At 42.6% G+C, this 16387-nt stretch overlaps 1 protein-coding gene across 1 annotated transcript; it reads left to right on the forward strand.

Annotated features, from left to right (window-relative positions):
• Positions 1-2000: 2000 nt before the first annotated feature.
• On the forward strand, positions 2001-16132 carry PAX9 (paired box 9). The gene is made up of 3 exons (XM_074393423.1): positions 2001-3290; positions 6216-6358; positions 15878-16132. The coding sequence occupies exons 1-3, from the start codon at positions 2462-2464 to the stop codon at positions 16130-16132; spliced, it is 1227 nt and encodes a 408-aa protein (XP_074249524.1). The 5' UTR covers positions 2001-2461.
• Positions 16133-16387: the final 255 nt, after the last annotated feature.

Below are 16387 nucleotides of genomic sequence, written 5' to 3' on the forward strand. Positions count from 1 at the left end.
TAACAGCCTTAAGAAGGAGCTTCTGCTTCTAAAATCTTTAGATTTCCGAAGGCTCTACTTATGTAAAAATGCCGGGCGGTGCCACATGGTGTCACCCAACAGATATTGGGGTCAGACTAGGGTGAAATTGCTATCAAATCAAACTTCAAAAAGATTTTAAACATTTGAAACCAACCAACAAAAAGGGACAAGTTCAAGTATGCCTAGTTGTGGGACTCTTTTTTCAAGATTACGATTGTAAAGAATGATGTTTTAGTTCATCTGTATCTTTCACAGCCTTCATTCTGTTAGGTAACTGAGTTTAGAATGCATCCTCACCATACAAGTGGGAATCTGCAGATCGGTTCCTTTGCAGAAGCATGGCTGATCACGGTTTTTTCCTGGGTTCTTGTAACTTATTGGCCCAAGACCTGGGGCCAGCTTCCCTGGGTGTAACAGAGCCACGCACATCCCTGGGGACTGTTGGGGAAGCAGCCTGAATCCCGTGTGGACAAAGAGCCTTGTGGATTGTCAAGTAGCAGCAGCAGAGTTCACGACCCCAAGCAGTAAAAATTCCCAAATTCACAAAAATATTTTTCTTCTTGTTTATTATTTTTATTCACATGCTCCACAACCCTAACTGCAAATATTAATAATTTTGGCTGCCAACAAGCATATGGCAAACTTTAGATTAGAATTAGCGTGAACAGAAGTGAATATTCAGAAGTAGGCAGAATCAAAGGGCCTCTGGGAGCTTAACAGAAGACGAGGGAATTGCATCCATGTGCAGCGTCGGTGTCCACTTTCTTGAGACTAAATCTCTTTTACATATAAACAAAACTCTTTAGAAATCATTTTGGAGAACCCTCGCTAACCCTGGCACCGAGGCCCAGCGGCCCAGGACAGTGGGTGAATGTGGCAGAGCCTTGGGCTCCGTAGTGAGTGCCCCAGGCACTGGCAATCAGTGGACTTGGGGCAGTGCGCTCGCGTTAGCCTCCTGTGGTTCAGTTCCCGGCACACGGCGTGGCCTCACCTCGAGCCTGCGTGGCTAGTGGTTGGCCGGTCCACCTGGGGGGTGGGCTGCCACGGGAAACTGGCGGTAGGAGGAGCCTCCCTGGCCTTAACAGTGGCCCCCACCTGTGGCTCGGGCTCCCCGTAACCTCCCGGTTTCTCTGGCGGGCCTACCTTCTCACACCTGAGCTCTCGCCACCTGGCATGGATTGAAGTTAGGTAGCATCGGCAGGTAACACAGATTCTCTCCGGTGGCCCTCTCGACAGATTTTGCTAAGGCAACTCCTCCACCCCCGTGCACCGTGGCGCCCGCCTCCCACTTAGGGTCTTAACTTCAATTCTGAGAAGTCCATCTTTCCCCCGAGGAAGTCTCCTCGGCTCCCGTATCCCTTCGAATCATTCATACTCAGACAAGACTCTTTCATTTGTTTGTTCAGCATTTTACCAGCCTGATTTTGCTGTCTTTTTATGTCGCTTCTGGGAAGATGTCAAACACATTTTCGTTGTATTTAGTCACCCAGGTGGGGAGCTAGCCTGAAAGAGACAGCGGAAGGAGTTTCCTGGACCTCCCTGTCGCTCACCGGCCGGCACCAATCACCACGCAGCTTGCCCTCGGGCCCGCCTCTTTGAGGGCGTGTCCCCAGTGAGTGATAGACGGAGCCGCCCGGCCCTGCGCAGCCCAGCCCACGTTGCTGCTTAGATTGAAATGCAGAACTCAAGCCTCTTTCATCGGGGCACAGACTTCCTTTTACTTCTTCCTTTTGCACTCTCGCCTCCTCCTCCTGGGAAGAAGCGGAGGCGCCGGCGGCCCGGGGTAGCAACAGGCCGGGCCATTGAGGCAGTGCGGAAAGTTTCTGTTTGGTTGCGCGGAACTGGGGCCGGGTTGGTGTACTGCTCGGAGCAATGGGTGAGTGGCGGTGGAAGACCGTCGGAGCCGCGAAGGGAGGGAGGGAGCGAGCGGGAGAGGGAGGGAGGGAGGGAGCGCGAGGGCGCGCGCCCCTAAGCGCTCACATTCTCTATTGACTTTGCTCGTGTTCCTACAAGTTGTAGGAACACGCTAAGGGTCAGCGGCGCACAGCAGTTCAATGTGAACGCTGGCTACTGGCTGGCTATTGATGCCATTTTCTGATTTTAAGAGAAGGGAACTATGGCACCAGCAAGCCCCGCAGCCCCAGTAGCAAACAAAGTTTTGCTTCACACGCGCGCATACACGCAAACAAAACAGGAGGAAAAAAAAGCACCTCTAGCTTCTCCTAGACTTTGTTTAACTGCCCGGTCTCCAGGAGGAACGCTGGGGATGGGATGAGTAAAGAGGTAGTGGCCCAAGAGCTTTAGTGAGGAGCAGGCGAGAAGCAGTGTGTTTAGGCATCAAGACCGATTTCCCGTCCTGCTTCGGGAGACTTTTGAACGCTCGGAGAGGCCCTGCGTCTCACCACTTTACTTTGCTGTAGAGGCCTCTGGCACCGCAGGAATGAGGAAGGGGGTCCAATTGGACCGTGACGGTTGGGGCCGTTCGGCTTTGTTCAGGGACGGTTTGGCTTGGGGACAGCCGCTGTCGTTAGTACAGGACGGGTGCGTTCGCGCAGTCCCCGGACCCGCAGGGAGGCCCAGTGGCAGGCGGCTGTCCCAAGCAGCGGGTGCGCGTCCTCGCGCGCTGTGTGTTCGTTTTTTAGAGCCAGCTTTCGGGGAGGTGAACCAGCTGGGAGGAGTGTTTGTGAACGGGAGGCCGCTGCCCAACGCCATCCGGCTTCGCATCGTGGAACTGGCCCAACTGGGCATCCGACCGTGTGACATCAGCCGCCAGCTACGGGTCTCGCACGGCTGTGTCAGCAAGATCCTGGCGCGCTATAACGAGACAGGCTCGATTTTGCCAGGAGCCATCGGGGGCAGCAAGCCCCGGGTCACTACCCCCACCGTGGTGAAACACATCCGGACCTACAAGCAGAGGGACCCTGGCATCTTCGCCTGGGAGATCCGGGACCGCTTGCTGGCGGACGGTGTGTGCGACAAGTACAACGTGCCCTCCGTGAGCTCCATCAGCCGCATTCTGCGCAACAAGATCGGCAACTTGGCCCAGCAGGGTCATTACGACTCATACAAGCAGCACCAGCCGGCACCGCAGCCAGCGCTGCCCTACAATCACATCTACTCATACCCCAGCCCTATCACGGCGGCGGCCGCCAAGGTGCCCACACCACCCGGGGTGCCGGCCATTCCCGGTTCGGTGGCCATGCCGCGCACCTGGCCCTCTTCGCACTCCGTCACTGACATCCTGGGCATCCGCTCCATCACCGACCAAGGTAGGGGCTCAGAGACAGGGCATGTGGATGTGCAGCATCTGCCTCCGCACTCCCGCGGAGGTCCCACTATCTGCGGCCTCCGGGACCGTGTCTTTCCCATCACCTGAGGCTTTTTCCTTTGGAAACGTAAGGAGTCTTCCTAGGGGGTGTCCTGATCTCATTAACTTGAAACGCATGCCCCTGGTTTCCTTGCCACACACAGTCTCCTGCCTCATCTCAAACTACCAGACCCATAACATCCCCCCATCCCCAACACATGGTTCGCATTTTCCACCCTCCCCCGCCTCTCGAGCCTAGGCGGCCTTAGCCCGGCTTGCTCACTTGGAGAGAGCGGCCGGGCCGGACTTGGGGCGCAGCCCGGGAGGCCCGATCCTGCTCGGGGCTGCCGGCTGCAGATGCCGCTGCAGGCAGAGCAGCTTGCTTGGGGATCACAGACGACCGGCAGGAGTCCAGCACGCGGTGGAAATTGAAGTATTCTTCTCTGATTCTGGCAATCAGGCCAAATTTGCTCCGGCAGGAAGTTCAAATGTCAACTAATTGGTTTCGTTCTTATGCTTCACTTCATTTTCCTCGGAAATGGAGGTCCCGAAGTTACTACTACTAACTCATTCCCAGACGAGGTCATATTCTCTCTCTCTCTCTCTCTCTCTCTCTCTCTCTCTCTCTCTCTCTCTCTCTCTCTCTCTCTCTCTCCCTCCCTCCCTCCCTCCCTCCCTCCCCATTCACTTTTTACCTTAAGAGACTTCACAGTATGTATCTTAGGAGGGGAAGTGGCATCTGCAGTGGTGGAAATAAAATGCAGGAGAATCCATGCCGTCCGTTTACTGTTCTTTTCCGTTTAACCCGAGCTTTCCGCTTTCCTCTGGGGTTCCCGGGTCCCCGAGAATGCAAGTGGATATCTATCTAGTTCCTGCACGTTTTCAGCAGTGCCACCCCACTGTTCTTTCCTTTCTCACCCCTGACCTTGCCTAGTCCTAAGCGTCCTTTCTGCCTAGTCAGGATTCCCCAAGCCCTCTTGCCCAGTCCGGCTTCAGCAGGAGACCTGTTTGTTTTCTTTTACTGAGTTTGTTTTGTTTTGTTTTGTTTTGTTTGCATTAACTTCTTGGTAGGGAGAAAATAAAGTCTAAATGCCCTAGATGCAGAATTTAAATAATGTGTAGATAGTCCACTTTCTTAATTTCTCAGCCTAAAGTTTTAAAAGTGTAGGGGAAAAATTAAATAGGAAAGAGGGAAATAGTTCCTTTAATTATTTCCTGCCTTTCTTGGTTGCCACCACATTGACACAATTATCTTTTTAAGTAATTAAAGCAGAGCTCTGATTTCTCATCATCTTGTTTTCTGACTGCAAGTTTACAAGAGCCCAGTTTTGTCTTATTTGGAGCTACTTGGAGCCGTAGTTGGAGAGTTTGCCCTTGATTTATAGGATAAACTGACCTCACTGACATTTAAAGGAAGCCCCTGTTCATGGGAAAGTGTGAGATCAGCAGAAATGGGGGCTCGCAGGGGGATCTCAATTTCTTAAGATAACTTCAGGCTTGTGCCCACCGACTGCCTTTTGTCTGGGAAGGCAAAGACAGACAGGCAGTTCTGGACCAAAACACAGTTTTCTGGTGCAAATGGGACTCAGTCTAATTCTTGGGGGTGGTAGAGGAGGAGACATAGTGAAAAAAAGGCTGACAGAGTTGAAAAGAAAACTTTTCCTGCCTGGGGATTCTCCCATCAGAGCGAATGTCAGCTGGGAAAGTATTGGAGAATGGAAAGGAGCAACTCTTCCTTATAGATATTGTTGTGATGTTCGATGCCAACTTGAAACAACCCAGATTCCGACAAGTTCCTGACTATAAAATGATGATTTCTACAAAAATGATCACTCTCTTAAGGCACTGTGTCACATGGAAGTGTTTAAAATCAAGTTACAATGGCTTTGTCAAACTTCCATCCTTCACCCATAGGACCCAAAGACAAAAATACTTTGTTTGTAGCCTTCACAAATCTCTTTGAAACTATACCTGGTCACTGAAAAATGGCAGTGATTCAATATGCACGATTCTAAGTATCATAGTAATCACGCCATACAATTTTCTTTGCATCTCCAACAAGAACAGAAATAACTGATGGCATTACACCTTAACACTTAATTCTACTTTCATTTTCTTAACCTATTTTATTTTCTTTCTTGTATATATATATTTTAAACTCTTTTAGGGTAACCCTGCCACTGACACCCATGACATGTAGAGTAACTGCGAGATTTAAGTCATATACACTTCTCACATATGTAATGTGAGGTAGAGTATCAAGGGGAGTCCTATGCACATACAAAGCAGAAATCTGTGAACGTATCTTTTGCACTGCATTGTGGGAATCATTTAGTTATTTGTTTGCAAAGGACTTTGCAGGTCTTTTTGTTCTCTATTGACGCAAGTGCCAGACCCCCACAGTGCAGTGAGCACCAGTGCAGGCACCCTTAGGTCAGGCGCCTTTCTTTTTAGCCAGCTCCAGTCCCAAAACGTTGTCAACCCCCAGTCAGCATTGGGTTATTAAGACTGAGGAGGTAGAGAACGGGCGGGCGCGCGCAGCCCTTAAGAGTTTCCTGATTTGGGTTTCTTCCACTCCTTTGCCCTGGGAGAGCGGAGGAGGGGAGGGAAATCAAAGACCAGTTGAAAAAGAAAAAAATATCCTCCCTCAGGCGTGGGTCAGAGAATTCGGAAAGGCCTGCACTCAGGCGAGTAAAGCTTCACCAGGCCCTGGGCTGGAAGCACCGGACGGAGGTCGCGGCTGGGCCCAGCGCCCTCGGGAGGCCGAGGGCAGGGGGCCGACCCAAGGTCTGAGCCCTCGAGCCCTCTCGTCGCGGATTTGGGTCCCGTTTCTTGAGCGGGGCGTACGGGCTGGGCCTCCGGCCTGACACCTTCTCTTCCTCTCCAGCAGTGAGCGACAGCTCCCCCTACCACAGCCCCAAGGTGGAGGAGTGGAGCAGCCTGGGCCGAAGCAACTTCCCCGCCGCCGCCCCGCACGCGGTGAACGGGCTGGAGAAGGGAGCCCTGGAGCAGGAAACCAAGTACGGTCAGGTGAGGAGGCGAGGGCCCGGCCAGGTGGACCGCGTGGCGCCGGGGATTTAGGCGATAAGAAGACTCGGGTCTGTTTCTGAGCCTCCGGGGAAAAAGCCCAGGCCGGCGCCCATTTGCTGCTACGAGCCAGATCCTCCGTGGTTTGGGTGGAAACAGAGGCCCGGGCCTTCGTAGGCGGAGCTGGGGCCTCGACCCCCGCCAGGGACCGGGAGCGCTCGCCAGGGCGCTGGGGTCTGGGGCGGCGGCTCCCCGGGGAGCGGCTCTGGGAAGCGCCTCCAGGCCTTTCGGTCTCTGGGGTCTTGGGGAGGCGGCTCCCGAAGCGACTCGTATTGGGGGTAGAGTTAACCAAAGAAGGCGCTTCCGAAGGGCCGGGCGGAGCAACCCTGGGGCCTCGGAGCCGCGCCTCCAAGCCCGCCGGACGCCCGCCCCGGGTCTCGGCCCTGCGGTGCGGCGGCGGCCGTGGGGTCCTCGCGCTCGGACTTTCGCTCCCGCAGCTCTCGGACAAACCCCCGAGGCTCGTCCTGCGAAGAGGGGCACCCAGATAAGCGTAACAAAGCTACCGTTTTCTCGACTAAAGGTCACATCGTAATCTCCCAAGGAAGTTAGTGAGAAAACCTCAAATTATACGGGCTGGTTGTGGACCGTTTAATTTTTCTTTCCCTCCGTCCCTCCCTCAAGTCGCCAAAGGAAAATTTAAAACACCGGTGTTTTCTTTTCCCCCGAGAAAAGCTAAGGAATCACCGCAACAAAAGCTCCAGATTTAAGTCTAAATTCATCACCACCCTGGAGTCAAGAGTTCAAAACTCTCAAAAACCTGACCTTAAGGCAGTGTAAGGTTTCCCCAGCAGACCTCAGTAGGTTTGCAAATTTCTTAATCCCAAACTCTAATTCCAAAACTTCAAGCTATTCAGTTTTCGTTTTATTATTTTGAAGTCTTAAATTTTTTAAAGTTTTCTTATCAAAATCAGCTTTTAAAAATTAAGTGGAACGTGTTCCTCTTATTCACATGGAAAAAAATCCTAGTCGTTATTTTCTGTAACAAATCTCATTTCCATGTCCTCTTCCTTCTCTTATTCATTGAAGCCGAATCAGACTACGTTAGTGGCTCTCCAATAGCAAATAGCACAGAAAATGGCAGCAAGGAAAGAGAGCCCTTTTCCTGAGTCTGTTTCTTCTGTAAAGAATGCCAATGGGAAATGATAAGGAAGTTTGTCATTTTCTTTTACTATAGGAGCCACCCTTAACTTGCAATTTACAAAGGAAAGGCAGAATAGTACAATGGTTAGGACCTCCGATCTCTGGCTGTATGACTTCTTAGTAAAATATTTAATTTTTTAGAGTTTCTATTTCTTCATCTTTAAAACAGGGAAATGATACTACCAACCGCAAGAGATGTTATGGGTATTCAATGAGATAATGCAACCATATGGCACATAGTAAACATTTATTAAGTATTAAGCACTTACTATTTATTAAGCATTTATTAAGTATATACCTGTGATTCTAAGTGGCAGTTACAGAGAGACTTGTAAAAGCAAGTAATATTTAACAGAGTATACCTTGTTCAGAGAACCCATAGTCAAAAAGCTTCAAGGGACTTTGTTACAAACAATAGAAAGAGTGTATATAAAGCGCCTATCATAGAAGCAAGCATTTAATAGGCACTCAGTACTTTTTATTAGGTCATCATTTATTGGAATAACGTTTTGAAGTATAGAGTTGAAAACCTTTCTAACTCCCACGTGTCATTGATGAACCCAGTTTATATATCAAGCAGTCATAATAAAAAAAAAACTTTATTTCTTTATTTAGAGACAGAGTCTAGCTTTGTCTCCAGGCTGGAGTGCAGTGGCCTGATCCTGGCTCACTGCAACTTCTGCCTCCCGGGTTCAAGCGATTCTCCTGCCTCAGCCTCCAGAGTAGCTGAGATTATAGATATGCACTGCCATGCCCAGCTAATTTTTGTATTTTTAGTAGAGACAGGATTTCACCATGTTGGCCAGGATAGTCTTGATCTCCTGACCTCATGATCTTCCCACCTCGGCTTCCCAAAGTACTGGGATTACAGGTGTGAGCCACTGCACCTAGCCAGTTATTTTTATTTTCACTTCCTTCAATTATAGATCTGGCATTTAAACTTGTTTGGGAATGCTTAATTTATAATACACTTCAAAACTAAACTGACAAATTATTTAAAATAAATATTTTGAAGTTTTGAACAATTGATATTCTGATTAAAAATAGATATTTTATATACTAAATTTTAAATCACTGTTATCACATTTATAAAAGAATATAATTTAAAGAAATAAGTAGCCAAATATTGCTCTAAATACTTAATGTTATTTTTTCCAGAATAAAAAAAATTATATCAAATTTACACTTGCAGAGTTCTTAATTGCAATATGCTAATCTTCTGCATTGCTATGTATTTTAATAGTTAGATAATTCAAATGATGTAAAATGTCAAAACCTGGAGTTTCTAAGAATAATATAAGTCAGCGGCTACTCTAAGATAATTATCAAAATAGTGCTTAATGCTGAAGAGGTACTAAGTAGGCACATAAATTTCTGCTGTGTCATTTTTTCTGAGTTTTGGACTTCAGACATTGATTTCATGTAGGCTTAAATTACACATTAATACTTGTTTATAAAGACACAGAGGTAAAGTGTTGCACATATATGTGCATTTCTCTTACCAATATTTAAAGGGCAGATTTAGTTTAAAAGTTATTTTTCAAAATGGTGTCAGCATATTTCAACCAAAATGTAAACTCAGGCAACATCTTGAATGTCTTTGGCCAAATAAAAGCTTTAAAAATTTTCCCTCTTTCAGGGCATTTGTGATTGTTATTAAATAATGTGATATTATATGATACTAGTTTAATTTTATTATATAAAGAAGGAAATTGAGAATTCAGAATCATAGTAAAGATTTAAAGCATATTTTTCCTGAGGACACCTGGAGAATTACCAAAGGGCTAAACTGTGCAACTAAGTATGGATACTATTGATTACCATAGAGTTTCTATTTTCAGCTTAGCTGTAAAGACAGATGCCCTGATTCCTAGTAATGAAAACGGTATGCACATTTCAGCTATGCGCACACCTATCTTTTGTCTTTGAAAATTTAGTTTAGAATATTCAAACTTGTCTTAATATTACATTGTGATTAATATTTTGCAGTGCCATTCAGAAGTCCTTATTGTCTCTGAGGATAGAATATTTATTTTGGCTTTTTTAAACCCACAGTTAATATTGAGGCTAAAAGTCCTTAATCTCATTTACTTCTGAATGGCAACAATGTTCTCTGGTTGCTGATGGCAGGTTGGGTTCTCTTCTGTTGAAAGCATAAAACTCCAATGGAATACAATTGGAATGGCCAAAACAACCTTATATAGAGAATCACAGGGGCTGGAATACATTTGCCCTTTTAGGAAGTATTTAGTGAATTAACGACTCATTTTATTCAAACTAGATATAAATAATTGTATAGTTCTTGAAAAATTTTCTACAAATGAGCATACTTTCTCAGGAAAAATACATTGTATTTCTGATACTCTAATTGGAGTGACAGATTTATAAGCTTTGGGTATCTTCATTTTGGGGTTGCAGATGTTGACAAGTTTAATATAACACTAGCTACAACTTGAGATGTCAGCTACAAATCTTGAGAAGTTCAAGATTCTATAAATACTTGAACTTTTAAAAAGTTCAGAATTAAGTTGTGAAAATAGTTGAATTTAAAGACATAATCTGAAATTCTTATGAAGCATTTACTTGTACATGTTATTTGAAGTGAAGATAGTCTTCCAGAATCCTGAATGTGATTTTCTAGTATACTATTTTAAAAACTGGCTGTCCTCATGGATTTACTGTTCTCAGGAAGATATAAAAGATATTGAACTAAATTTTTCTTCATATTAAAGTTAATTTTTATAAATAATTTATAAGTTATAGAGAATGAAATCTTAGGCAAATGCCAACAGAGTGTCTTTGAAATTTATAATGTTTGTTATCTTTTATGAAAAACATTCTTTGACCTGGTTATATTTTAACAAGAAATATTTCAAAATAAAATTAATGATTATGTATCAGTAAAATGTGTTGTATAAAATGGCAGGGAAAGGTAATTGAAAATTTTTCAAGGCCATGTCAATTTTAATGATCTCTTGAAAAATTATAAAATTTAGTAAAGCTTTTAAATAGTAACTTTCCATTTCCTAGAGAAATTTAGATCTACAATATGATAAACATAATTGAGATCTTGTTGGATGAATGTTGAAACCACATTTATAACCATCATTTCATTTTGTCAGAAATGTTTTACTAGGTCATTGTGTAATGAATTGAAAAGGGAAGAATGACAGTCATAAAAATGATTCACCAAAAAAAAGAGAAAATCTTGATTATTTTCAGATCCAAAACTTGTTCTTGCTTATGATATTGAGGTTGAAATTCTGGGTGAAGCACATCTCTGTTTGTGGCTAAATCTACTTTATCATAAAGCCAAGGTAAACTCATTTTATCATAAGGGGAGGATCAGGTTGAACTCATCAGTGAAAGCAGATTGTGGGTAGAGAACCTGGCACTGTTATTTGCATTTATCTTCACAATAAAAAATGTAGAGTAGACAATTCCCAGAATTTCAATAATGGTCTATAACCTCTAATTGCCATACCAGTTTTACGGTGGTCATAGGTGTTTTGATACTAATGTATTTTCATTTTCTGGAGGAGGGAGGATAAATAGAATAGCAATAAATCAAATAATAAAATGGCTAGGTTAGAACTTCTGTTTACTTTTTTCAACAGGCTTACTCATGTTGCTTGCTTAGAGTGTAACCCTTGTTCTGTGATAAACAGTGCCTACCTTTTTGCTTTGTTTTTTAAGCCAGAGTGTCACATCTTTTGCTCAAACCTATACTAACTTAAGTATACATATGGTTGTGGAATGCTTATGATGTATCCTGTTTTGTGGGGATACAAGATGATTAAGGCAAGTCCCTGTCCTCAAACAGTTTGCAATCTAGCCCTCTGCCAATACAGTTCCTCAACATAGTCACTAATGTTACTTTAAAAAACTGGTAAATTTGCATTTTGAACATTTCAGAACAAGTGAAATGAAAACTTGTACTTCCATTCTTCTGTGATGACCTTAACTAGAACTATATTGCGTCTTATAAATTTTTTCTAGATGATTTCCTTTAATGTCAGTGTGATAAAGTCTGTCTTTTCTTAAAAGTATTAAACAAAGCAAGTAACTTACTTTTTCCAGGGTATGCTATTTAGTTTATTTTGCTTTGTATTAGTAAATATCCTTCTCAAATTTAGGTAGAAGATAGTTTGCTATAGAGAGCACCCTTGCACAGTTCTTTCAGGGGAAAGAATTCTCATGCCTTTCATGGAAGATCCACATGAGAAAGGAGTTGATGGATTGAAGTCTTATTTATGGAATATTTAGGTAAAGTCATTTTCAAAAATGAGATTTCCATTACATGCCCATTGCCGGGGTTTCATATGGAAAATTTGTTTACTCTTCCCTGGGGATTCCATATGTTGGTTGATTTATAAATCATATTTACAATCCAATTAAATAGAGTAATTTAGCATGTTTGCTCCACTTTATTTATTGTATACATTTGGTAGTCTCTACTTGACCTAACTAGCTTTTCAGATTAATTACATGCCCTTCACTGAAAACATTAAACAGATTTGGGACGTTTAAGTCATGTACTCTTTTACTGGAAAGAATAAACAAACATCCATGCTACCTGTAGTTGTTTTCCTTTGCGGTGGAAAATTTTACTCTTTCAGTGATTGCTTCATAAATAACAATTACTTGACCCAGTAGAGATTTATATCTTTTACTAATGACATGTGTCAAAATTAATAGTGAGAAAATTGATGTGTTTATTGAGTCACTAAAATGAATAAACAGTGAAGGTGGCAGGAGGCAGGTAAATTTTAAAGCACACTTATTTGCTTTCTCCCCCCTAAATATATAAATCTGAACTTCGAAAGTAAAAAGTAAAATTAAGACAAAACTCTTTAGACCCCCAAGCTAGTTCATAATTTAACCTGAGAGAAAACTAAGAGCTATTTTTATGCTGTTTAAGTTTAAAGATTTCTTTTTTCTTTCTTTTTTTTTTTTTTTAAAGCAAACATGTTAGCCTCTCTTCTTTCCTTTTTTTTTTTGAGACTTTGTCTCTCTCTTGTTGCCCAGGCTGGAGTGCAATGGCACAATCTCTGCTCACTGCTGTAAACTTCACCTTCCAGGTTCAAGCGATTCTCCTGCCTCAGCCTCCTGAGTCGCTGGGATTACAGCAGCCTGCCACCATGCCTGGCTAATTTTTGTATTTTTAGTAGACACAAGGTTTCACTATGCTGGGCAGGGTGGTCTTGAACTCCTGACCTCAGGCCATCTGCCCACCTCAGCCTCCCAAAGTGCTGGGATTACAGGTGTGAGCCACCACACCTGGCCGCTTTTTTCTGAGATGAAATCAACCTTCTCCGAGCTTCTCTTCCTACCCTGTCTTTCTGCAGTACAAAGGGGATTGCATCACTAAAATGATACTAAGTAAATATTGTGGATTTTAGAGAACTTTGAAATATTTAATACTAAGAATAATGGCACAAAGCAAGTTTAAGTATGAGAAATTGGACAAATATGGAAAAAATTAGTCATATTTTTACGCTTGATAAATGAATGTAATCATGGAATAAACAAGGCACTAGAAGGTAATATAGGCCTAAATCCAATGTCCTGCCTCCCCCTAAATTCCAGGAGCATTACTTAAGATAAAAGTTCAATGCAGCATGTCTTTGAAGGCCATCTTCCAGGGGAAACATCTCTGGGCAAAAAGAAGTAGGTCCATGTAAGGGGATTGTAGACATTGCAACAAAACAACTCAAGAGTCCAAGTAAATGGGGGCACATCAACGAGCAATAGTTCCAAGGGCAAAGGTGTAAGAAAAGGGAAGATGACTAAGCAAGGATTTCAGAGAGGACTGTAATTTTGAATGATAGGTCAAATACAAAGAAAAAAGGAAAAATTTAGCTGTGAGGGAAAATAGAACTCACCAACAGTTATGTTCTGCTAACTAGAACATTGTTTCTCCCATGTATAATATTAAATCTTTTAACCTTATGTCCCTGTATGATGTTGGCCAAAGACTTTTTATTATTTTAGAAGTAATTTTAATGTTAGCATTCTTATTTCATTATTCTTAGTTCACATGGGCATCAGTAGTATAAAATATTAGTTAATGCTGGGAATTAAAGTATTAACTAATACCACATACAGATGTGAACATCTTTCCATAGCTGAATTGGATTTCTCTTTTCAAATTTATTTATCATAGATTATTGGGATAATTCTAAATAAAAATGATTAAAACTATAATCTCTATGCAAAACTAAATTTTTTCCCCTGCAATTTGATAGTTCTTTATCTTGATACCCATCTCCTGAGAGCCTCTTAAAGTATGCCTCCTTTGAGACATAATTAGCCATTCTCAAAAAGTGGAAGAAATTTTTTTTTTTTTTAGAAGCTAAGAAACAGTTGAGGGTAACAATGAGAATCAGGTTCTAGGAGAGAAAAGGATTTGTTACCAGATGTTATCTCAAAGGATGCTCTAGTTTGAAATTAAATTGCATCTACCTATTAAGTGTCCAGGAAAAACAGTATGATATGCTACAGAAGACTCTGCATCGGGCAGGGGTGATTAATTCTTTTAATACATGACTACTGACTTGCCAATTGGTTGAGGGTATATGGCTAAACCTCTTAGTCTAAATCCTTGTATAAAAAGAGGATAAGATTTCATTTATATTCAACAGTTATATGAAGTAGTTTATTTAAAAAATACAGCATCATCTTCTCTGGGACCCTTAAAATACAGTTGAACATTGTGTTGTATTCGTGACACTTTATCTTGTAATTATGATAAACTCAATCATTTATAATGAACTATATAATTCATTAATCCTCGTGATTCAGTAAAATATGTTGGATAGTTCTTGGTGCCTGGGACATAGAACATATTTAAGAAACTTTAGCTTTCTTTCTCTTTCCCCATTTTCAAAGAACCAACATTGAAAAACATAGCACAAGGTGTATGTTCTTGTAGACCAAAGACACAAGGCTAAGCCCTCTAACATTTGTCTTATTTTGTCAGAAATCCATGAGCAATGTTAAGTCATACCCATGTATATATTCTATTCTGTGTACATATCCATCCACTCTGCATTGAGAAAATAGCTTTTGACACCCCACCATTGCATTCTCATAGATGTAGAATTGAAAACAATAACCCAAATAAATTAAATTAGAAGATAACCCCTGTGTTTCAATTGAACAGGAAAAAGTATCTAGCTAACATACACCTGATTAACATAATTCTAAGGATTAAATCAATTTTCCTAATAAAATTCTAGTATTTACATGATATTTTCAGTAGGAAATACGTTAAATGATAATTCATCCATTTCTCTATGAGGACATAGGATCTACTCTTTATTTCTACATAGTATAAAAATTGAGGGGAAAAATTAGACTACTTGAAGAAGGATGCCCAGTGTTCATGCCAGAATCAGGATTAAAAATTAGAGTGTTTTTAGTGTTGTTAATAGTAACGATACCAACAATAATTCATTGGATGCCAAGAGAGCATTGGTTTCTAGGCAGGCTCGCCTGTCAGGACTGCTGCATCATGTTTGCAAACAAAGATTTTTAACTTCTAAATTCACTTCAAGAGATTTATCCACATGGCTTTTAAAAACTCACATCACAGGGCCCAAAAAGTTTGCAAGCAAAATTTCCACTTTCAAAACCAGGCATATGCAGTTTTTTATATGGGGAAAGACAGTTTCCTTTCTGATAAAACCATCCTGGAAAAAGTACATGCAATATTCATTTAAAAACCCTTGTAAGACAAAGCGCCTGATTTTTGTATGTCCTTTGCCCAATGAGCATTTTCAATATGATGTCTTAAAATATGGTCTACATTTTCTTTAACAAAGGTCATGTTTGTTGTGCATTTCTAACATGACAGCCTGCTGTCTGTGCCCTTCTTTACTAAAAATGAAAGCTATACCAACCAGACCTGTCACAAGTGCCTCAACAAAAGAGCCAAACAAAACTCAAGTCCCGGGAAGGCTGACAAAGGCAATGAGGACAGCCGGATAGATTCTGAGTATTTAATCGCCATTGATTTCCTCGCCCTGCACCTCCTTCCTTTACTTTCAAATAGCGTGAGCAAATACTGTGAATTTTCTGGCTGTAGCTTTCTCTAAGTGTTTGTGGAAAGAGTAATATCTTGCCATTATGTTTGTTTAAGTGGCAAGACTGTGAATGTCTTTAGAACATTATAAAGCTCAAATTAAAAAAAATATATCGGAGAGTAAAGTCAGAGCATTGTTGGCTTATTCAAACTTAGGTTCTGCTTCTTTCTAAGAACCTGCAAAATGTTCACTACTATAATGTGATTATTTTTCACTTCTTTTCTACTCCTCTCAGGCACCAAATGGTCTCCCAGCTGTGGGCAGTTTTGTGTCAGCGTCCAGCATGGCTCCTTACCCTACCCCAGCCCAAGTGTCGCCTTACATGACCTACAGCGCTGCTCCTTCTGGTTACGTTGCTGGACATGGGTGGCAACATGCTGGCAGCACCCCACTGTCTCCCCACAACTGTGACATTCCCGCATCGCTGGCATTCAAGGGAATGCAGGCAGCCAGAGAGGGTAGTCATTCTGTCGCAGCTTCGGCACTCTGATGGGAAAATACGTCTCCAGCAGCTTCACCCGGGTCTCCCCATCTCAGTACCTCCCCTGATTCCCAGGCCTCACATCTCACCCCTACTGCCCTCCAACCCTCCTGCCTTGAAAGCTGGCTGTACGGACTCACATCCTTTGTGCTGAGGACACTTACATATTTCTTGCCACAACTTTTCTCTTGCAGAAAAACTGACATGACTTTAGGATTTAAAAACAAGAGCAACAATAAGAATTGAATGAGACATTTGTGTTGC

This window comes from Saimiri boliviensis, chromosome 2 (assembly GCF_048565385.1).
Source record: "Saimiri boliviensis isolate mSaiBol1 chromosome 2, mSaiBol1.pri, whole genome shotgun sequence".
Classification (NCBI taxonomy): Eukaryota; Metazoa; Chordata; class Mammalia; order Primates; family Cebidae; genus Saimiri; species Saimiri boliviensis.

Bases quoted from the DNA above. Each gene is read 5' to 3' on its own strand.
- PAX9 (XM_074393423.1), top strand. From the start codon at position 2,462: ATGAGGAAGGGGGTCCAATTGGACCGTGACGGTTGGGGCCGTTCGGCT. The intron at 3,291-6,215 runs GTAGGGGCTCAG...CTTCCTCTCCAG, and splicing joins CCGCTCCATCACCGACCAAG to CAGTGAGCGACAGCTCCCCC. The intron at 6,359-15,877 runs GTGAGGAGGCGA...TACTCCTCTCAG, and splicing joins AGGAAACCAAGTACGGTCAG to GCACCAAATGGTCTCCCAGC.